Below are 25,073 nucleotides of genomic sequence, written 5' to 3'. Positions count from 1 at the left end.
CCATCTAAGCATTGGTCTTATTTTTTCTTGCTTGCTCCAGTCTTTTATACCCCACTTATTGCTCTTGGAGATATTTGTCTCGTGACACTCTCCACCTATGCCAATGCACCCTCTATCTTGGTACTGTATACAAGCACCTCATTCAGATAATGTTATCACTTTTTCAAGACTGACTTAATCCGCAGTATCTAACACTGACTTTAGTGGGGAGAAAGGGCGTAAGAGTGTGAACAGAGGTAAGTGTTATTGGAAATACATTTTCGATTTAAGAAAATGTTAACTTCCAAAACATACTTATTGTCCGTATCACTCCCGGTTTCCAGATTGCAGTCCAATTGCCCTAGCCACCAATGGGGGATATAGACACCATGGCCCTATAATTTCAACCCCTAGCAGTGGAACCTCGACTATTTGGTTGGGGCCTGATCAATAGATATAATAAATCATGTAAAATTCCACCCACAGTACATGACTTAAGTTCCAAGTGAAGAGCATACCTGTTCTAGATGTAGTACGGTTCCCCCACTAGGATGTCAATCTTTTATTGACACACGCATGATCTATGTATATGCTTTCTGTATGGATAATGCCCTCACTGGCCCATCCACTTTCTCAGTGTGGGATTCTAGCTGTAGTGTAAGAGGAGGTTATTACTGTACTATGCTGGACCGCCACTCATGAACTATCATGAGTAAAGCATAAGAGGATCCTGCCCATCCTTGCCAATCATTGGATTGAATAAATTGAGGTTGGTTTGCTTTTAAAAATTTAGGGAACTTGGTTCATCTATTGCACTGTTACTCAGGACTCCCCAACACTCATTACCCCCCAGATTCTACTAGTGGAGATGGGAAATCTGGTCACATCTTGGTGTTCTTATGGAACACCTCATTTCTACAGAGTCTGTTGCAACCTGTATAAAGTATATTGAATTAGTGGTTGCTACTGTAGAATTGGTTTGATAAAAGCACACCTATCTGGGCAACACTTGCCACAGAGTTGGATCCTGTGAAAACGAAGGTAAGTGACATGAAAGGTGAAGACAAGTGTAGCAATGAAAATACTCACCCTTCTGTATAATCTAGTGGAAGTGGTTAAGATAGATACAGGCAGTAGTCAAAAACCCTCAGATGAAGACACTGCCAGATCATACAAATAATGTGAGATAAAAGTAGTGGGGGAGGTCCACATACCTGGCTGCACAATGTCTTCCAGCAGGCAATTCAACCGGGCCACTAGGATGTAAAAATTTGATGAATCTGATTAGACGTTACTCGCAGAAAACTCCTCGTCTTCAAAGAGAGCCCAGAATAAGCAATATGGATCAATATGGCAACAAAAACTTCAAGACTCTCACTGGACATAACAAATGATCAACATCTGATCAGGCAGTTATCCCCTTCCCTATGAGACAGCGTGTTAGGGAAGAAGAACCAGTCTGAGGATGTAGGTAGAATGATAAAGCATCTTGTGCACAATCAGCACAAACCACCATGACTGACAATGTCTGCAATGAAAAACAGACCTTCAGGGAAAGGTGATACATAGCACATGAGGCTACGGTCACAATGGGTGATGAGAAAAGGCATGTAATGTAACCTTAATATACCAGTTAGGTAACTGGAATGGTCATTTAGGTCAAAGCACCCAAAGCGGCTTGAGGAAGCCGAAGAGTACTGGGGACTCGAAGAATTTTTGTCCCAAGTATTGAATGGTACTCAATAAGCCCACCTAATACAGGGCAATTGTGGAAGATGCAAAACCCTAGCCAAAGAGCCAGGTCAAAAAACGAGTTATGGTTGGCACTAATAATCGAAATGGGTTCAACCTCCTCTCAACACACAATTGCCAAAAAGTGCCATTTTTGTTGATAAATGTTCATCGTGGGACTAAGCAAAGACTGAGACAGATACATAGCAACCTTAGAAATTAAACCCCAACATTGTGCGAAGAACTGCATAACCTCCATGCCTGAAGCTTGAGCTCCTGGATAGCCGGGTGTACCATGTCAGATCATAGCTGCTTCCACAGAGATGGCCAAAGAGGAAGTAGAAGAGGTGGGTACTCCTGAAGGTACAATAGAAGCAGAAATCAGGGAGTAGCTGCCAATACAGTGCTATCAACAGGACCCAACAATGGGTTGGAACAAACCATATTTAGTACCTTGGGTAACATACGAATTGGAGGAAAGGCCTAGAATTGTAATCCTGTCCCATCCTGACATAATGCATCCATTGCCAAAGTCTGAGAATGAGATATTGGAGACCAAATTGCCAGTAGTTGGGTGTTCTAAAGAGTGGCCAACCCACCAATCATCAGTGTTTCAAAATGAAAGCAAATTCAACAGAAAACCTTGTGATGCAGCATCTATTCTCAAAACATCACATACTCGATGGACCAACTGAACACAAAATGCCTGAGGCATCTTATCCCAAGGTGGCCTCTTGAGAGGCCAACAGAAAAAAGCAAATCTAAATTCTCTCCAGAATGTCCAAGATCACCATCAACTGCAGCCTCACTGAACCGATCATATGTCTCCATCTCACTGCAATAAGATCACTGAACCTATAGTGACTCTTCCCCTCCTCCCCAATTACATACTATTAAAATATGGATTATTAGCTATGATTTTACACTATACTAATTGGTATAACATAAATAAAAAGTAGTTTAATTAAATTTTGAAAATAACTCACTAAAAGACCATGACATGAAAAGTTAGACCCACCCGTCACAAAAGGGTTAATTGAAAATTGTAATAATAATATAAAAACAATTTGAAAATGTGAGAATTTTTAATAATTGTTTTTGGCTCTCTCTCTTACCTATTTCTACAGATAAGTATCAGGTCCAGAATAAATACATGCCAGAGCTTATCTTTCATTAGGGTGTCTAAAGATTCTGGGCATAGAGCCAAAGTGATTGAGAGCACTTCCAGTGCTTCTTTACACAGCTGACTGTCTTCTGGATCAACTGCTTTGGTAACCTGCAAAATAAAAAAAAGATAGTTTTTCTAATTCCTTCTCTGCCACCTTTATAGCTAAATAACTCTCCCAGTGGCAAGTGTATTTATAGCTACACAACAACAAAATTAAAAACTCAACTGTAGTTAATATCACTCTTCACAAGGCTAAAACAAAAATTATATACTGTGTACTATATACGTGCTCACAACAGTGAAAGAGTTAATAAAAATCTAGGGTGACCAGACATCCCAGTTTTGCTAGACGGTCCTGTTTTTAAGTAGTTTGTCCCAAGAAAAGTTCTCAGAATGTACAAAACATCCCAGTTTTATGATAAAGATATCAAACTGTAAGTCATATCAAATAATGAATGTAATAAGTCTATACGACTTTCTCACTGTTGTAACATGTACTCCTATGCTGCCAAACTCTCTTGAAAGTTGTCCGTGCATGGTAAGAAACCCAGGTGTGAATGTAGAGACAGTTAAGGTGGTGTTCATTGTCACAACACACACTTTACACAGTCACATACTGAATGTTATAAATGTTTAATAAAAAAAAAAGAACTTCTAAGTTTGCATTCTTCATAAAAAATATATTTAAAACGTTTCAAAGTAATGCTAAAAACCTAAAAGTGTTATGTTTGAAAATGTTATGGATTCTCAAATACATCCAATTACAAGGTAGCATATTTTAAGATTAAATAGATAAAGTGAATAATTAAAGATTTCTTGGATGTATAATTTGACTATTTTTGCTCATTTACTTTGTGTTTATCACCAAAAAAAAAAAAGTAGTTGAAATTACTTCAAAGACAATGCCAATGCTAAGATATTTGGAAATATTGTGGAACTGGTCAATAAATTTAAAGTAAATTAAGTAAAAGTTCAATTATTTCAAATTTGTAACAACCATTTTGAAATTAGGGGCAAGGGGTGGACTATCCCAGTTTTCCAGTTTGGAAACCTGGTCACCCTATAAAAATCTGATGTTAAAATGTTTTTAAATCTTTGGAATAAAGGTCTACCAAAGCAATTAAGTAATTTTTGGGCTTTCGCAGAATTTGCAGTCAGATATCCGATTTTAAAATTATGGCAAAAATAAAATGTAACTCATGACCATCTATGTTCTACTAAGTATGTTATTTTAACCATAATAATATGTAAATTATAAGTAAGATACATTTACTAGAGAGACAATAACGGCTCTCAAATAATTAAAATTAAAACTGCCCAACATATTATAATATCAATGTAAGCTTATTATTTGGAGTTAGCAAGTCTCCTTTAAAAAATTAAGACTAAATATAATGACTAAAACATTGGTGTTAACATAGATAACTAAGTATTTCAAATTACCATTTCCTGTTGTTGGTGTATAGCTTCATTAGTGGACTGTAGCAGCTGAAGGGATCCACAAGATGATGCCCAGCATAACTTAATAACGGACTTCACTGTACAAAGATCTGGTAAGGGGCCTGTACCCTACAAATGATTGAATAGTGGCTATTATATACTAGCTATAGTTTCAATAATTTGCTTCACACAGCCTATAAACAATACAAATTGATAAAAAGAACAAATAACAATTGTTGCAGAAATATCTTAAAATGTAGAGTAATAATAAAAAAAAAGATCTAATTTAGGTCCAATTTCAAATACCATGAAGATCCAAATTCATGAGGCTAACTCAGTTTCTCAAAATTTGTAACATTATAAATTACAAGTGAATCCTCAAACATTTTCCAAAATTAAGACTATGTCAGAAAACTTTTCTCATACTTTTTGGAATAAAAAAGAATTAAAAATCTCTCAAAAGAATTCAACCACAGTAATTTCCAACTTATAGTTAGCTATTCTCAAGTGTTATATACCTTTTGTTAAATGTTTTCCGTAACTTTGCAGAAGTGAATTAAACTCAACTTTTATCTGTAATTCAAATTAATAGAATCACATTTTATTTTATTTTTCTGGTATATTGGTACTTATGCCACTGCAACAACAACAACAACAAAAAATCAGGCATATTAGCAAATTAGAGGAGTTGAACATAAAATTAATAATGATATTTTTTTGAGTCAAGCATAGAGAAAATAGAACCATATCTGTGTATGTATATATATACATAAATAAACAATTTTGGTTGATTAATCTGAAATAAAGGATGAATTCATAAAGTAGGCTTATTTCAACAAATTAGCCCCTAAATAAAGTATATATCCTGAAATTATTTTGATTTTTTACTTGTTTCTCATACAATTCTGAGAAAAAAATGCTTGTTCCACTCTAAAAACAAAAAATAATCTGTTAATTATGTTCTAAGTTCTGAAACTTGGTAACTTTGACTTGAGAAAATCAAATAATTTAAACTACAAAAAAGGTTATGCCTTTCTTTCTGTTTTATATCATTTTTAAGTATGTTGTAAATAAAATAGCATCAAAGGCACATACTAAAGTACTCGCCTTGACCAATGGTTTAAACTTGCCTAACAACATGGGAATATGGTGGTAATGATGGATGAAACACAACTTTATGTTAACCATAAAATGGTGTAAGAACAATTACCTACATGAAATCCTTGCATTTCCTTTCCAGCCAATTAAAATTAGTGGTAAATTCATAATGGAAATAAACTTTTAATTTTGTGTTGGTTGAAAAAAATTAGACAACAAAAAAAGGTATTTAAGTCACACAATAATTCTTTAAAAAAAAAAAAGAAAACACATCTGAATAATAACAATTTAAAGCCAATCACAAAAATAACAACACTTGCCTGCTCGTGCAACACATGACTTAGTCTCATTGCAACACTTCGTAACATGTATTCTGAGTTAGGGTTAGGTAAGTGCATTCTGGCCTGGGTCAGCATCTCAGCCTTTGCTGTCATTATTGAAGTGGTCTTCTGGTTATGGCAGTTGTCAATGGCCACTTGTACTATACAGTTGATAACAACAGTGAAGAGTAGCTTGGCTAGCTTCAACACCATTAAATAAGCAGCTCTATGATGTTTCAAAAATAAGATGAATTAAAATTTTTTATCATCTACTATATATAATAATTGTGAATTAACATGTCATATAATAAGAGATTGTCTCTTTCAATGATACACATATTCTTAATCTACCATTATAAAAAAAAAAGGTATCTAACCTCTTAGTTGGGATATCAGCATGTAGGAGAAAGTTGTTCTTTGTCAACATTCCCAGAACACAGTTAACTCCACCACTTTTGAAAAAATTGAATTGAAAAAGTTGTGTCTCTTCAGATAATGTATTATGGGCAGGCATTAATAATGTATAAACAACCTGTATCACAAAAAAGAAAGAAAAAAAGGTGAACTTATAGAATATATAAAAAGTTGAACATGTTTTTCACTTACATAAAAGTTTAAATGGGGGCTGACTTAAATTTCAAACCCGTTGATTATATAGAAAAATTTGGCTTGATTAATTTTAAAGTAAATATGAGCATACATATGAAACAAAGTCAAGTAATTTGAAAAAGAAAAACAGAACTGCTAGAAAACCCCCACACTTTAACTTAGTGCTACCATTAGAAACCAACTGTTGACAACTGTTTATCTATTTTAGAGCAAACATACACTGGACTATTTGCTGTGTCCACTGCAAGTAATTGAATCCCACATTTTAGTGTTGTAAGTCCACAGACTTACCTGCTGTCCCAACAGGGGACAACTGTTGACAATCCTTCATTACTCTGAGTAACCAAAATGCTGTTTCTGAGATACAAGTACTCAGGTGTGAAAACTTTAGAAAATGTTTCAAATGAAACATATCAGAACTGAAAGATTATATGATTTTTGTATTAAAAAAGTACATAGTATGCAATCAAAAGAATGTTAAATTTACAAATTCAGTGTACTTAACAAATATTCTGTACCCTCAAAAAAGAGAAGCTTTTAAATGCTTAAATAAGTGTAGGGGTGAAACAAGTCATTAATTGTTTTGAAATAACAATAATTATTAGTTTAATGTTTTATTTTAAATATTATTTTTTTAAGGAAATTTTACTTCCAAAGTATTTAAATTTGATTAGAAAAACCTACCTCCAGACAGTACAGAACCAGAGAAGGGGAGGGATCAAAAAATACAGATTCTAAAACTGGAGACAAAGACTGATCACCTAGTTTAGCATTATTTAGACATATAGTTCGGAGTCCTTCTACTGTATGGGCACCTGTGGAAAAAATAAGCAAGTTAATAAATCTTCCAACTAAACACGTGTTTTCCAACAATTGATAACTATTTGCTGTTAAAAAGAACTTAGTAAAATGCTAGTACAAATTTTTCAAAATGGTATACCTATCAAATTAATTTTTTCTATATGATTTTGCACATTGAAAAATAAAAAGATGCACATAGCATAATGATTCTAAAAAACATATACATTAATTAACATATAAAAACATCAATAACAGAATACAGCAAAACCACAGATAAACAAGTAACATAGATCTATACTCAGAGGTAGAATAATTTGAACTGAAAAACTTCTTACAAAATCATGAAATCAGAAAAAACAAATTTTTGCAAAGCATAAAAACCTATATGAATGACTGAAGAGCAAACAATGAAGTGCACAGAACAAGCAGCCAATAACAACCATACACAAATTACAAAATACTATATAAAATTATCTAAACAGGACAAAACCACAGTAAGTAAAATATACTTTGAATTTTATTAAGGTACTTATTGATTTTAGAATTAACCCTTTCTGGATTGATTGATTGTTTGTTTGTTTGTTTGTGTGTGTGTGTGCGCGCGCGCATGCCAATTACCTCGTAATTTTTTTTTCCTTCTCACAGTTGAAATACTTAACCAAATTGCAAGAATCTTAGTTTTGCTATTGATCAGATAGTTTAATTCTATATCTACAACAAGTTTCTACCTGCTTAATATTCAGTAAAATTTCTCTTCAACTTTAAGCTGATTGCAGTAGTCATCATTTCTGACTTTTAATCATAAAAAGTATGCCAAAAACTAACAAACTTATCGATGACCTAACCTATTAAAATGTAAGGTCAAGCTTGGTAACAATATTTTTACTATCAGTATTATTGGTCAAGATCAATTTATACCTATATTTAGCTTCTTTTCAGTAAATAATAAATTATTTTACTTTAATATCTAACTTATTTGAATATGAAAAACTTAACCATAAATAAGGATTTCAGCCACATTTGAGGAAGCAGAATATTTTGGCATACTCTCTAAACCTAACTAGGCTTACCTCATGTCTTGTCATAGAAGAAAATTTCCATAACTTTCAAACAAATATAATTTAAACATGAAAACATTTTTGAGAATGAAAATAACATCTAAACAAACTATAAAAAATTCCCAGGTTTTTATGGTTTGTATACAAGTCTTTCAATCTTCCCACAAAATTGCAATTCTTCTCTGCACAAGCTACACCTGATCACTTTCCCACAATACCATAAGTTATTTCTTACACCACTTCATTCACTCTACATTAACTCTTTCAGCACGGGCTCGGTCCCTTGGACAGACCTCGTATGAAGCTATAGACTTAGTATTTTCACTTCAGAAACATCTAATTTAAATCAGTGCTGCATTCAACATAACACGTGACACACAAAAATTGATGTTTGTCTGTTTGATACCAAAGTTACTGAGATAAGGAGATGATATGGCCTTTCACCTGTGACCCATCTCGAAAGGGTTAACATAAGTAGTTTATAACCAATGGTATTTAAACTTTACCTGTAGCTATTCTCAAGTTGTTTACATCATGTGCTACGAGGTCATAAACAAGTAGAAAATAGTTGCTTGTATTAATAAAACGTCAGACAGAAAAAGAATAATACGAAACAAATAGGACTTGGTTTACTGTATCCTCAAGAAATAATAGTTTCTTAGCAAGTAAGAGCCTATGCTTTGGAATGGGTAGAAAAATCATAAAAAACAACAACAGGTAATTACATTGTTTTCAGGCAAGACTTCTCAGACCTGTGCATAAGTGTAAGTTTGAAATTATTTACAATTTTTCTTTGGGAATTACGCTACACAACTTTTAAAAAGTGGAAAAGTGTCAATTTAAAATATTTCTGGGTAAAAATTGGTTGAAACAGTGTTGGAATTATTATTCTTGTTTAAATTTTAATAAGCATGTGTGCACTTAACACTCAAAAGGTGCTCACAGGTCTGAATAGGATTAAGGTTAGGTTAAAGTATCCAAATATTTAGTATCTCCAAAAATTCACACACACAAGTATCTACAAAACATCACACCTGCAGGCATAAGCTTCAACACAGCTCGGGCTCTGTCTCTCAAAGCTGGGATCTTAAGAGAACTTCCTAAATCAGCCAACTGCAGCAGGAACTTTACATAGTCGGGTTGATGAGTCATGAGCTACGAAAAATTTTTTTTTACAGATTTACTAAAAGTCAAAGATATCTATCTTGTATATTATATATATTAATAACTCAAATACACTTGAATTTTCAAAAAACAAACCTTAAATTTGTTTATTAACCTGAAAAAATATAAATTCTAATACACATCAGATTTTTGTAGACTTGTAGGTTCCTTCCTTAATTTTTGTAAAACCATAATTTTCTTTTCCTGAAAATATCCTATGCAATGTACTTGGGAAATACAAGGTAAGGAGTTGTACAAAATCTGTCATGATTGAAGTTCAGTCTGTAAATAATAAGATATTCATTCCAGTTTCCATTTCTTCTGGCTGTTAAACATTAGCTTTCAAAAGAAAGTGGCTTTAAAATCATACAAGTTTTTATACTGAAATATTCTGTACTCTTAGTAAATGTTTTTAAATACTAGTAATGGTCCCAGAAACCCAACTTGTAATACCTGTCTGGTCAATAGACAATATTTCACAATATAAATACTACATGGTGAATGCACCAAATAGTTCAAACAATGCTTGGCTAAAGTACAGAGAACAAATAAAAAAGTCTAAGCCTTGCTGTTTATGAAGAATATAAACCATGGTTTACAAGGAAAGAACAAGCTTTAGTAATTCGATGACGAGGAACCCTCTTTGAGACTAATAATGCTTGGAGACAGCTTGAATGGGTAATGAAGAAAAACTTGAATAAGTTTACCATAACAGCAAATGTACAACGTTTCGACAAGGTTCTGTCATCATCAGGTACCTGTGGCCCAACCATTCGTAGATGATGTTACTTAGGAAAAAAAGTTACTTTATTATTCTTACAATATTGTATTGCTTTTAAATATTTTGTTTATAACATACTGTTTACTTATACAAGTGAAAAATATTCTGTTAATCATTGACATTTTATTCAGTGTGATCCTTGGGCCTGATGAACACTTTGAAAGTTTTTGAATGTCCGGTTGCAGTGTGGTCAGTGATAAGCGAAGATCACCTCTCTTCACAACATCAAGGCAGTTATGTATTTTTGATAGTAAATAAGTCACCCAACTAAAACCAGATTCAACAAGATAAGATGTGGGAAAAGCAATAAAATATAACTTTTTCTTCTCCCAGAGCTGTGGAGACTTATTAGCTATTTCACTACTTATCCAGAAATAATGTTTGTCACATTAAATCTAGCTTGGGCTGTTATATTACTCTGCTGCTCTTGAGAATCAGTTGAAACACTCACAAATACCAGACAAACATTTTGATTGTTACTGAGTATCAGTCACATCTGGTAACTTAACTTCTGAGCTGTGGAGGAATCGGGGAGAAGGGAACCTTTGATTCAATTTAAAATTTTAAATATTTTATTAGGGCAGTGAAGTTTCGATGGCCCACTCAGAATTTACTGTGTCCCCCTAATTTTCTCGTCATTAATGAGTGGCCCCTTAGAAACATGGCTTGGCACCCTGAAGGGCCATATGGCCGACATTGAGAACCACTGCTATAGTCCATGAAAAATGTTTCACAATACCACTTCTACATCTAAGCTAAATATAAGCAGGTCTCCACTGGTTCAGATGAAGCATAAGAGCATCATAAAAAAATAAAATGCAAACAAAAATTAGTACAGTTTTTCAATTACGAGTCAGCTGATACCTTAAATTATCATTTTCAAGAATCACATGATATGAGAATAGAGCTGGATGGTTTAATTTATTACCTATGAGCAGTGATTACATAAATTAGTGTCATATAAACTAATTGGTTAATCTAAATTACAATTAAATTGATTAACTGAAATTAGTGTTCACAATTATTACTGTCTGCAATTATTCCAACATGAATTAATCAAAATTACAATTAAATGGATTGTCACAAAAATAATCAACAAGTTCAATTAGTTTCCAATTATTTCAACAACTGATTAATTGAAATTACAATTAAATAGACTCATAAAAATAATCAACTAAATAACTTAGAGATTTCTGAAATATTTCTAAGCACAAAGCTACATATCTGTGATCCACCCAATTTTAGCCTTAAGTTTTGTTGTTGTTTTTTATACTTACTTCTAGTTTATTCAGCTTTGATAATTTTGGGAGGGTACTTCATAATTTGATCCAATTGCTACCAAACTTGCTTAGTCTATAGACTGTAAGCAGGGCTGGTACCATCTGGGGTGTCCCCATAAGTCAAAATAATGTGATGGACATTTGTAGCCCACAGGTCAGGATATGGGAAAAACAAAATGGCCATCTAATTTGCAAAAATGGTTAAATGCTCTGTATCTACTTGGATCAAACTCTCACTAATTACCTTCATTTCTATCTAAAGGCACTTAGATATGCAACTGATGTAAAACTGACAATTCTATCAAGGTTCTGGTGGCACTTAAAGAAAGCCAATATGGCTGTAATTTTGGTCATTTTTGTGGTAAAAATGACAATTTTTAAATGTTTACAAGCTAAATTTTTGTAAATTTTGACAGGTAATTGCTTGCATTGCAAGTCACATTATAAGGCACCTCTTGATTTGTACCATACTTTTTTTGCAGGTTGCAGTGTGTTTGCTGTATGAAATGAATTCTTCAGAGGAAGAAGTGGTGGTGACATCAAGGAAGTGCTGAAACACCCACTAGGCTCTCTTCCCTGGTCCTTAGCTAATGCTGATGGCATAATGAGAAAAACAAACAAAGCAACCTTGGCTAGGAAACAGTAGGACAAAGTAGCATCACTTAATGCAACTCTACAACCATGAGCTACAGTAATTGATGGGAAGAGCCTAATCCATAAAGCACAAGGGGAAAACTGTACTTTTGCTAAAATATCATCACACATCCTTGCATCAGTGCTTCAGAATGGTTGGAAAAGTTAAAATATTGATGTTATTTTTGATGTGTATACAGAGGTCCATCAAAGTTACTGAATGTAAAAATAGAGGATAAAATGAGAAAATGGTGTTTAATGAGAAGGCCTGAGCACAGGATCAAGAACTGGAGAAAGTTGCTCTTGTGTGACACCAGTAAAACCAAACTGTTACAGTTCCTTACTGAGGATTGGCAAACAGAGACTCAAAGAAAAAAAAAGTACCAAAGCTCCGTATGTCACGTGTGACGACAAGTGCTTCAGAATTACACAGGAGATTATAGAAGGGTCAGAAGATCTCACAAAAACACAGGAGGAGGCACACAACGGGCTCCTTTTGCATGCACAACGTGCTATTCCAGAAAATGAATCAGTCATCATTGTGGCAAAGGATACAGATGTCTTGATACTTTGCCTAGGTGTCACTACAAGATACCCTGCAAGCTGTATATCAAATGTGGGACAAAGCAGAATACCCAGTTGATTGATATACAAAAACTCTCTGCAGCTCTCAGAGAGAATGTGAGCATGGTTTTGATGGGAAAGTATGCATTAATCGGATGCGACAGTATCAATGCATTTTCTGGCCATGAAAAACTTAGTACATTAAAATTGCTTACTGGAAGTAAGCCACACCAGAATGCATTTTCAAGCTTATGGAAAAAAATGGTCATTCCCACTAGACATATTTAAGATGCTACAGAAGTTCACGTGCAGGCTGTATTCATCTGAAACAAAAATATCCAGTGTCAATGACAGCTTCCTTCTTGCAAAGATTGTCTTCTTCATGTCAAGCAAGCCAATTATCAGATATGGACCTGGCAATGCTGGTTGGATAAATACAAACTGATCATTTCATGAAATATTGAGGCAATACTTGTACAAATTAATTTACATGAGAAAAAATTGCTGGCCAATCATTTAAAGATAGTATAGTGTCTTGTAAAAGATAGATATGGAATATTATGCATGAGCTTCTTCCTATCCTATTATACTTTTTTTTGAAAGCTAAAGCAAACTGATGCATGCTGAAATTTGTATGCATTGTGAGAACAATTTTTCTTCAATTAGTTAATAAAGAGACATAATAATATAACAACAGATAATGCACTGGATTAGTAAGAAAACTGATTTGTACTTTTTTTCTTATTTTATGAAATTTGCTGAACACATCTAACTTGCACTTAATTACAAAGATGTACTATGCTAATGAATTTAATTGATATCGAAAATGTTTTAGATTTTTTAATAACAATCTTTTTGACTTAACAACACATGCTAAACATGAATGTTATACAATTAATGTAATACTATAAGAGAACCTATAAATTCTGTATTGTAATATATGACCAGATTTTTTAGATCAATGGAAAAATACCATAACTTGTTAGATGTGTATAACTGAAAACAATTTCAGAATATGCGAGATTTAGTATTTTTGTAAAAAAAAATTCCTTAATAACTTAAAACAATTTCAAGAATTTTGTCATATACCTGCTCCCCCCTCTCCAGCTTTCATCAGACCATTTCTATCTCTGTCCAACTTAGACTCCTTATAAATTATTTTACAAATTAAATGTCTAATGACAGAAAAATAAGTGTTGTATGTAAATTTGAACCAACAGGTAAAGAGCTCACATCATTAAGGCAGGTGGCAAAAGCTTTAAAGCAAAACCCTATGATGATTCTTTTCTTTAGGCTGCCCTTACACTTTATGGAGTTCATACATTTCTGGGGTTTCTGGATACCTTTGACTTCAAAAGACATCTTGTGACTGGTTAGCAGTCTGACAATATATCAATCAATATAAACATCAAAGTATACAAAGCAATCTCAATTTCAGCCTACTGGTACTAATATTTTGTCTCCAGCCCCAGTATTCCCCATTCTCCTCAATATTTTTCTTACAAGATTTGAACGAATTGGGTGGATGGCAAATTTAAAATGAACTCCACCAAATTGTAGCCAATCCTCACCAATGAGGTGTGAAACCCTCTACACCTAAGGTGCACACACTGGTCATGACAGGGTTAAACTGCAAGGGAAATGCAGGCCTCCTAGTGGGCCACTCCAAAAATATAGAACAAATTGTGGTTTCATAAGCCAAATACAATATATTTTGTATATACATCTATAAACTTTCCATGAATAATCCATTAGCTTGTGTGTGATGACAGATGTTACCACATAAATTGTGATAATGAAGTCTGAATTATTCTCCCACATCAAAAATACTATAATGTCATTATATTTCCATGGATCATTATTGGATAATAATGGTAATATTATGATTAAAGTATCAAATATTTTGCATCAATGTTTTGGGTCATAAATATAAATTTATATTCAAATGCAAAGATTTTTGAAGATTTTATGGCCTATTTTGAGATAAAATAAATAAATAAAAGATAAGAACAAATTTTAAATTTCTATGGGTTTTAAAGCTTTTACTGGGAGGCTTGGAAATGATATAAATCGTTCTGTTATTTCTTTGTACTTTAGAAGAAAAAACAAACTCAACCCAATAATTTAAAAAAAATTTGTATTATTTATTATACTGTAAATAAATATCTTAATGTATTTCACATGATTCTCCAGTTTATTTATAGTTTTAATTAATAAGAAAACATACCACACCAGGAAGGCATCCTTCTGCCTCAACATTAGGACCATCAAATGGGTTTGGTGGAGAACCTTCAGAGCTGTCTGAGCTAGAGTCTGGAGATGATGGCATGTTCGTGTTAGCCTGAGTTAGCTTTGCTGACAGGATCTGTATTTAAAAAAAATCTGCATGTTTCAGAAGAATAGGCAAATCTTGAAACAATCTGTTCCTTAAGCATAAATGTCTAAAAATAATCATTTTAAACACAAAACCCTGACAGTAACAAGCGTATCTATTAAATAACATAAAACCCTCATTATCTCTCCTGGAAACTGTATTTATCATCTGAATGTGTTGTTGTTCTTATTCTAAATAAATTAAACTCCATAAAATATTACACCAAACCATTGTACTCACTTATATAAAGAAAGGACAGGAAAAAGATTAGTATAACAGAGAAATTAGAAAAATATGTTTGAAGGATGAAATATTTAAACTATTTTGAAAATCAAGAGAAGGATTACTTCTTTACATTCTAAAGTTAGAAACATAGTTCCCTATAATTATAACTTTATGATACAGAGAAGAATTTCAGAGAATTAAACACAAGTAAACTTACAATTATAGCAATGATAAATGACTAAAAAGTGGAAATCACTAAAGAATTGAATTTGAAATTTAAAATAAATATGATATAGGACTCTCTCTCTTGGATATCTCTCAACTTTGTAAAAATCTCTTTTTCCAAGGCAAGGGCAACACCAGAAAAACAACAAAAAACATTATTCTCGGTGTCTCCTCATTGGTACCAATATAGGACATTTCACATGATTAATTCCAAGGAAACACTTTAATTTTAACAAGAATAAAACATTTCTTCATTATGCATCATTAAACTGTCCTTAATAGATAAGTTGATGCATGTAAGTAAAAATGTCTAATCTCAAAGTTAATTTTGGGCCTTAATTCAAACTGTTATAAACTATACACAAATCTAATTCACAAAGTCAAGTTTTCATTGCTCTGCTTAGCATCCGAAAGAATCATGGTTAAGGTTATTGTACAAAATATTACCCACAAAATAGAATATCTTGCAGTGACTTTATTTCACGTGTATGATTCACTTTCATTTTACAATATTAATAACATAGTATTAACATCAGAGAGAACTACTGGAAATTTGTGATAGAGAGGTGGGCTTGACAAGTGAGTCTGATTTTCTAGTTTATGGTTTCATAAACAAACAAGATTGAAGGCTATAAAAATTTTACTTTGCTGAGTAATAACTACATTATAATGAGTATTTTACATTAAATTCTGTACTTCTAAAGAAGAAGAAAATACCTAGAGGGCAAATGTCACAGTTCTCATATTAGGGTGAGATTGAGGATTTCTTTAAAATTTTTCCTTATAAAATTATGAATTTAAAACTTATATAATATTAAAATTTAATTTATTTACTACATTTTTATGCCAGTTTTATTCGTATAGCATGATAATAAAGCAGTTTAATTAAACTTTGAATGTAACTCTCTTAAAAAGTCATGACATGCACACTTTGACCTGCCCGTAGCAAGAGGATGTGTCTCAACATCATTTTCTTTTATGTTTTAAACAAAGTCCTTTGATTTGGAGTGCAAAGAAATAATACATTGATTAGAGGATAAATTAATGTTAAATTTTCATGTCACATTTGAGACAGCATATCTACTAATTCATAAAGGTTTTTAGAAAAATTAACCGAGGGCAATTATTTTTCATTTTTCATGAGCTTCCACCAAAGACACCCTTTCACTTTAACATTTAAATGGTAATCTTTGTAAAAACTAAGCCCAAAGAATACTGAAATTCTGTGATAGCATATAATTCCAGCATAATGCCCCCCCGGTGTCACATTTCGTATACCAAAAGTTTGTTTCAAACTAATTAGCTGTATCTTCAGAATACAGGTCTCTGATTGGTTGGGATAATAAAGGCCTACCTCAGTATGTGTGTAATTGTTCTCACAAATCTCAGACCCAATCCCAATTTTTTTAAAATTATAACAATATTTAATATATGCACATTCTCTTTTAAAACTGGTTCACTTAATTCCTAAATTCTGAGACAGTGGAAGAATCAATCCATAGAAAAGAAGTATGTTAGCTTAAGCCTAAAATTAATAAAGATAATTATAAAGGTACTGGTTTATGTCTTCATAATCCCAACCAATCAGATACCTCTATTCTGAAGAAATAGTTAATAATGTGAGACATATAGATGCCATTACTGGGGTAAAAAAAAAAAGGAATTTAAGACAACAAAAAGTCAATAAATGGTACAAAAATACATATTTAAAACACACGTTTTTCAAATGACACGTTTCATGTAAATTTTGATTCAAGATTTGGAATCTACATACTTAAAAACAAAGAATGTCGGCCTTTGTTGGATACAACCTGCCCCTTTTTTTGTTTGAAACAGGGATCAAAGAGCCATTCTTTGTAGTAAAAATTCCAAAGTACGTGTTTTTCATGCACATTCGATTTCAATATACAATTCACCTTGGAAGTTTTTAGATACAGAATTTAAACTGTTTTTATCTCTGTACAGGGATTAGAGGGTTTGAAGAAAGTTTTTTACTTAGAAATTTGATGAAGTACCCCTTCTGTGAGTACTACCAACAAAATAAAAAAGGTTTTATTACAAGTGCTTTCTACAGCTTAGTTTAATTTAAACTCAACTTTAAATGTTAATGAAAAATCTCAACATGCAACCAAATATGTGCCTCAGGGTAATCTTAAGGACTGAAAGCATAAAATGCATAATCATAGCCTTACCAACTTATCCCTTTGTGGAAGTTGGGATAGTAGTCTCTTGTCATTAGCTGGGTCTTGTATTTCTCCATTTATGAAAAGTTCGACTTTCACATGAGGATTATTTCCTTTCACTCTAGAACACACATCCATGAAACATAAACAGCAATAATACCATATATGTGATTATAAATAATGGTTCCTTATCATAAAAAAAATAATTCTATAAAACTGACAAAGTAGTTATATAAAAACAACTGTGCCCCCTTCCTCCATACATAGAAAAAATCTAGTTGTGGACTATATGAGCAGAAATAAATTTGAAATATAATCCAATGAAATGCAGAAGACAAAGATAAAAAGATGAAAACGAAGGTGTATAATCAATTTGAAGTAACTTGGCAGAGCTACATACGTTTTTCTTTGATAGATTGTTTAGGTAGAGTATTCACGATGAATATACTGGAAATTGTGACAACTGCCTGTTGCAGAAAATACACAAGTGTAGAAGATGATGTTTTGAAAATCTTCTGTCTTTAGGTCAGTGTGTGTGTGTAAGCTGTTGAAAGTCTTTTATAGTATCCTGAAGGAATGTGGTCGACGTGAAGTGATTGGTTGTTTATCCCTGGTTCTGATTGGAGGAATAGCTGCATGTGGCTTTAACAAATGGTAGCCACAGGTTCCTCAATAGACATCCAGTGGAAATTTTACAAGACAATAAGAACTATTCTAATGAAAACCAAACAGAACCTACTCATGAAAAACACAAAAACATAATCTATGAAATTCCATGCTCCTGCAATGAAACATACATTGGAGAAACAGGAAAACAATTCAGGACAAGAATAAAAGAACACAAAGACAGAACAAGACTCATGAAAAAACAAAATTTGGTTATTGCAGAACATACCATGTCAACTGGACACAAAATAAACTGAGATAACACTAGAATCATCAACACAAACAAATTCTGGAAGACAAGAAAAATTAAAGAATCTTTCTACATCAATACAATAAAGTCTTCACTAAACAGAAATTGGATTAGAGGTGAGCAGCCTATGGCTACCATTGGTGAAGCTACATGTAGCCATTCCACCAATCAGAACCCGAGAAACAACCAATAACAACACATCCTCCACAATCCACCAGAATATTATAAATGATCTGCAACACCTTACACACACTGTGACTTTAAGACGAAATACTTTCAAACTTCGTCCTCTACACTTGCGTTTTTTCTACAAGCAGTTGCTGCCCATTCTAGTGTACTGATACGTTCACTTGTCCATGGTAGACTTTAAAGATAGTCACCAGAGGGACCGACTAAAAATCAAAAACAACTTGTAGAGATCAATTGAGATGGTAATTCAAAATGACAAAATCCACACTATTGCTCAAAACCAAAACAAAATGTAATCATTAAGTGTGTGTATGTATATATATAACAAAATAATATGTCTGAATACAATAATTCTACATTGTAAAAAAAACAGCTTTCACAGAGTACCAAACTAATGAATTATTAAAAGCAACAATTCAACTCATAATTTGGTTTAACCTGACTATTTTACATTCTAAGTCCCCAATTTAAAACTCACAAACTGGCCTTTTAAACCCAATCTTCCTAACTAATATTTTACATTTATTTACATGAATCTGGGTATCTGTATAAATTGAAATTTCAAGCACCCATTTGGGATAGTATTCAGTGATTATTCATATAACCTATACAGCTTTTGTAAAAATTACAGGTAATACTTAGTCATGTACATAATGATTTGTAAACCTTGTAAAACATTACTACAAACTGGAATTAAATATGAATAAATAAAATCAAGAAATACATTTTAATTTATTCTTTTACTACCTGTCTTACTATAAAGTCATCACTTTCATTGAATTGGTAGCTTGGCAACTCCAAAGTGCTCAAAAATGTAATTAAAATAGAATTTAACATACCTAAAAAAATTCCCTTTTACCACTGATAGGAGTTTTGAAAATATTCACTTGCAAACCACTTTGGACATCATAAAAAAACAAAAAACTACAGCATTTATACCCCCAAAATCACAACATAACATTTTATAGTTGTTGAAAAATGAGGCTTCTATAAGATTGTTCTCTCTCTTAAAGTAGAGCAGCCTTTATTTGCTTGAAAAATAAAACCAACCTCATAAGTATTTGCCGTCTTACAGAACCTAGAGTGTCATTTGTATGAGTCCAAACATCAAGATCATCTACGTGATGTCCCTGATTAGGAAATCTCACTGTCAAAACTATATGTTTTCCTCGATGTGCCCTGAAAAACAGAAAATTCTTATATAAAAATGTGCAAAAACTCAAACTGTTTTGTGCATACAAAAAAATCAAAATATAATATTTTAATAATATACAATTAAGATTTTCATAAAGAGCCAAAATTCATTCTTTGTCATATATGGAAAAAAATAATTTAACTACAACTGACACTATGTACAACAGACCCTGTGAAATTACTTTCATACATCAAATTAAGAAGGATCGTCCAACCTGGCCATGGGTAAAATGGCTCTCTCGTCATCATAATCACCATCGCACTGGGCTATGTATTCATGCAACACCTTCAGCACCCTTATCATGCGTATCGTCTCCTGTTGCTGCCTATTCAAACTATCTTTATCTTTTTCAAGGATAGAAACTGTATCATAGGCTGCTTTCAAGCGATCCATACATGATTGAATAAAATCTTCATGAATCGCAAGCTGGCTAGCCTGCAGCCTTGGACCCAAATTTGTGTAAGTCTCCTTAAGAAGTTCTATTGCTCTGTTAGCAATTTCTTCACCACTACACAGAACAACCTAATGTCCAAAAAAAACAAAAACAAAATATCTTATCTAAAATCAAGACTTATACAATGCACATTGTCTTAAGACTTTATACATAGCATTATTCCACATTTTTAGTATCAGCTTTTCTTTATCTAGTGTATACATCATTAACATATATTTAAATATAAGTAATTAATAGAAAATAAAAAGGAAAGATGCTTTGAAAGCATTGGAAGTTTATTGAAAAATAAATTTAATGGATGTCACAGGTATATCATAACTCATATAGACTTTACAAACGAAAATTCCAACATGCTCAGATCCTGTCATATAGGATTAAATTTGCATTGTCCTAGCATTTTCTTTCATCAAATTTGCCCACCAGAAGAAAGTGTAGTAGTCTTAGATCTCATGAGGCATGAGATTCACAACAGACAGCACAAAAAGATAAACCTGATTTCAATATCCAAATTAATTTGTTTATTTTAAAATAAGTCATTTATTTGATGGATGAATTATTATTAAAATTGAGATTTAAAGTTTTCCAGGACCTTGATTTAAAAACAGCCATTTTCCAGGATTTCTAGTACTCAAAACTAAATTTTTGATTTATTTTAAATTAAGCCAGTATTTCATGGATGATTTGCCAGTTTTCTAGCATTTCTAGTACTGAAAGTTTTAAAACTTGTTTTCAATGACTTTTCATGATTTCAAACCTTTGATGTATGCTTCAAGCATTTGTTTATTAAAATTTTGGGAAAAGCTATATAAAGGGTTATCTTTTGATTTACGGTCAACAAATGAGTCACACAAAAAATTCAATTACTGCAATTAATTCCACTAATTAATGCTGGAATTTCCTGTACATTATATTTAGAAAATGACCAATTTGTTGTTCAGTATTTTTTACACTGACAGTTGTGACAGGAAAAAAATAAGTTTACTTAATATGATACAACATGTGGGCCTCCTTGACAGGGAATGGTATGTAAATAAGTGAGGAAAAAAGAGAAATAAATAAATTGAAGCTTGTGAAATGACTGAAAAATGTGTTTGCCTGGCTAACATCAAACATACAAGAAATGATTAATGACAAACAAATGGTCTCAAAACCTTATAATCTACTGTCAGATGAATAAAATTAAACTGAGAGCTAAATATATAGATGCTACTGAGTTTAATTTGTATTTTGTTGTGTTTGAAGAAAATCAAATTATATTGAAATAACTTATTTACTTCCTGTATCTTTAGAGGTAAATTAGTCACTCTAAAGATGTCCAAAGTTATATTTCATCTTTAAAAAAGGTAGCGGGTAATCCTAAGCCAATAATATTCTATACTGTTCACATGATGCTTACACTGTGTTGAACTATTTGCAGTGACATATGAATTTAAATTATAGTGTTAAATAACATATGTTTTTAAAATCTGAGACAGTAACAGGTTCATTTAATATAAGCTAAAATAGAGTAACTTACTGTTTCTATTAATACATATAATAAAATCATGCCACCTTTCATTGTAATTGGTAGCTTCTGTATGTACCATTAATTGTACAACTGTAAATTTTCAGAATGTGTAAATACAGAATAATAAGTATTGGTTGAAGAAAAATTATAAGATCTTGTCAAAAGGTATTTTAGAACAGTTCCATAGATAAAATAAGATAGATAAAACATGCATAGATAAAACAAGTTTTAGAGAGAATGTTTCAGTATTTTCATGTTGTAAAATGGAAAATTTACAAATTTGCCAAATCTTTTATATGTATTAATTATAAAAGAAAATATAATTCATCAAAATTACCAAGACTCATTACACAAAATTTTCCATATAAAGGAGACTACTTTACAGTAAAAAAATATGTCAGCTTTTTCCTCTTACCTTCCAGAGGTAGTCTAAGCCAATTAGTTCTAGATCATCCATCAGAAGTGTTCTCCTCTTTGGTAGTAATTTTTCTTCTTTTGAATTAACTGCTTTAAAAAATCTATCAAAACATCTGAAATACAATGAATATTACCTTTAAATTAAAGTGGACGTGAAAAATAAGATTTATCTAAAAAGATACCTCAATGCATCAACAAGAATCGCTTGTTTAACATGATTTATATCATTTACATATTGTGAAACTATCAATCAAGTTGTACTTTAAGGCATCTTTTACACAAGAACAGAAGTCAGGAGTCATATAGTGATCACTTTATTAATAAGCTCCTCTACACAATTTAGTAGAGACTGTTTTCATTTTTTGAAGAGAAAAAAATAATTCTAATATAATGAAAAAACATCTCTGATGGATTGAAGAAATCTTTATGAAGAAAACACTTCCCACATGTTAAAAGAAGCTTCTTCATACAAAATAAAATCAACACCACTACCTAAGTTGAACAAAAGCATTACTTTATCAAAATTGATAAAGATCCTGAATTACTGATGAAAGATTTTGTTTTTGTTTTTATCAATAGGATGATTACTATAAACATTTACACTCAACTTCTGTCACTGGACATTTTTATTTCTTAACACTTTTATAATATTTGGCCAAGATGTCTTTCAGCAAATACAGGAAATAATAGTGGGTGGTTACATCAGTTAACACATTGCTGATTTGTATCTATTCAGAAAAGACAATTTAGTAAGGAAACACAAAACAAAACCTTCATATCAGTCAAATATGTAGAGGTTTTGACAATTTCCTTTTACAAAATTTTCTGTTTTCTTGGTACTGCTAAAGTCATTTATCTACCCTAGAACTTACCCAGAAGAGAATCTTTTTTTTTTCACTACAAAGAATGCAAAGTTTCTCCAACTTTAATGTAAGTACTGTTAATCAAATTTTGAAGATCACAATTAATAAAACACAAAGTTAGTTTACATTTGATCAAGAGTTACTGATAATAACACGACACAAAATTAAAATATTAAAAAGAGAAAATAAATATGGTTAAGGAAATATATCTGCACAACATAAACTTACCATTTAAACTTCAGCAAAAAAAAATCACAAAAATGAAAAGAAATTAGCAATATTTGATAGCAAAGAAATTAACGGATGTTTTTGGAAGGTTAAGTACAAGAAAATAAAAAATAATCTTAAGTTATGCTATACAGAAAGACACACTTTAGGTGCTTATTAACAAAGTAAAATTTAAATAGAGGGTTATGAAATCTAATTTTAGTGAATATGAGCCATAGAAATAGTCTGCTAATAGGATACAAGATTGAACTTTAACAAATAAGTTCCCCAAAAGTATAAAATAATTTAATTATAATTAATTTATTCACTCTACCATTTCAATACTTTCAATAAAATATAAATATTTATATATATGAGAAAAGTCTAAATTAAAAGTATAGAAACACCATTTGGTGTTTTAGGTAACTATGTTGTTTGTACAACACCTGAAAAGCTATAATAAAACAGCCGGTTTAAATGAATTCCAAAATTTTTGAATTTAGGATGTGAGCTCAAACAAGCAGCAAAGAAAGACTAATATAAAGTATACAGCTAAAAGTTAAACAAAAAAAAGAAACAACTTACTTCATCCCACTTTCAGTTAAAAGACAAGGATCTAAATGAAGAATGTTATTCTCAAAGAAATCTCTGTTGATTTCAGGATCAAGGTCTGGTTCTTCTCCCATTAACTAAAAACCCATTAAAATAGTCTTATTTCCCAAACACATAAGGTATGCTCAATGCTCAGTTCATGATATTAAAGAAACAACAAAAAAACAATAGAAATATAAAATAAAATTAGTATATCATTGCACACTAAACTATTACAATGCTACACTCTGAAACCACTGATTAAATACAATATCAAGCAATATTTTCAGAGATATATATTATTTTCTCTACCAAACAACATGTGTTCAGGAATATAAAGTCCTTTTAACTCTCTCAACATGGAATCGGTCAATTCAACCGACCTTGTAATCCCCCCCCCCCAAATCGAAATAAACCTAAATTACCCTTTTTTCTTTCTAGAATGACTTCAAATTGTAACATGAAACTACATTTGTTTATCCTAAGTAACTCTAAGTTCATAACCTATTGGTTACAGGTAATATATAATGACACATAGCAGAGAACTATCAACCAATTCTGAAAGAGAGGATGTGACAGGAGGGGTCTGATTTTCTATTTGATAGCTCTGTAACCAAACAGAATTGAAGGCTATCAAAATTATGGTTTGTCTGATCAATAACGTTTTTATAGACAGTAATTTACATTTAATTTCATCATTTTTTCAAGGGGTGGTGGATAAAATAGAGATGATGGCATGCTAAGACAAAATGTGTCATGTGGGTCACACTAGTGAAAATTCAGGATTTTTTAAATAGTGTCTTGTAGAATTGAAAACTTAAAACTTGTATAATAATAAAATATGGATTATTAGCTAAGATGTTATGCTATTCTAATTGGTATAACAAACAAAAAGTAGTTTAATAAAATTTTGAATGTGTAACACAAAACCTTGTATCATGTGCAGACATGGTTAAAAGGGCAATAAAACAATAACATTTGATTATAAATAAATGTATAGTGCTACAAACGTAGAGCTACTTAGGATAAATGAATGTAGTTTCATGTTACAATCTGAAGTCATTCTAGAAAGAAAAAAGGTAATTTACGTTTATTTCAATT

The 25,073-nt window shown here is 31.9% G+C and overlaps 1 protein-coding gene across 1 annotated transcript in view; it reads right to left on the bottom strand.

The window, feature by feature from the left end:
• The window catches only part of LOC106469053 (probable ubiquitin carboxyl-terminal hydrolase FAF-X), a gene marked incomplete at its 5' end in the record, with an annotated part of 83,077 nt that overhangs the window by 41,246 nt on the left and 16,758 nt on the right, over positions 1 to 25,073 (bottom strand). Inside the window, 12 exons of the mRNA XM_013929509.2 lie at positions 2,826 to 2,986; positions 4,322 to 4,447; positions 5,737 to 5,962; positions 6,114 to 6,268; positions 7,030 to 7,160; positions 9,239 to 9,359; positions 14,854 to 14,991; positions 17,643 to 17,754; positions 19,789 to 19,917; positions 20,148 to 20,455; positions 22,310 to 22,424; positions 23,967 to 24,070. Of these exons, the coding sequence (XP_013784963.1) occupies positions 2,826 to 2,986; positions 4,322 to 4,447; positions 5,737 to 5,962; positions 6,114 to 6,268; positions 7,030 to 7,160; positions 9,239 to 9,359; positions 14,854 to 14,991; positions 17,643 to 17,754; positions 19,789 to 19,917; positions 20,148 to 20,455; positions 22,310 to 22,424; positions 23,967 to 24,070 (1,826 nt within the window). The remainder of the gene's footprint in view (positions 1 to 2,825; positions 2,987 to 4,321; positions 4,448 to 5,736; positions 5,963 to 6,113; positions 6,269 to 7,029; positions 7,161 to 9,238; positions 9,360 to 14,853; positions 14,992 to 17,642; positions 17,755 to 19,788; positions 19,918 to 20,147; positions 20,456 to 22,309; positions 22,425 to 23,966; positions 24,071 to 25,073) is intronic.

Source organism: Limulus polyphemus, unplaced genomic scaffold (genome assembly GCF_000517525.1).
Source record: "Limulus polyphemus unplaced genomic scaffold, Limulus_polyphemus-2.1.2 Scaffold94, whole genome shotgun sequence".
NCBI lineage: Eukaryota > Metazoa > Arthropoda > Merostomata > Xiphosura > Limulidae > Limulus > Limulus polyphemus.
This window is presented reverse-complemented; position numbering and strand designations above follow the sequence as displayed.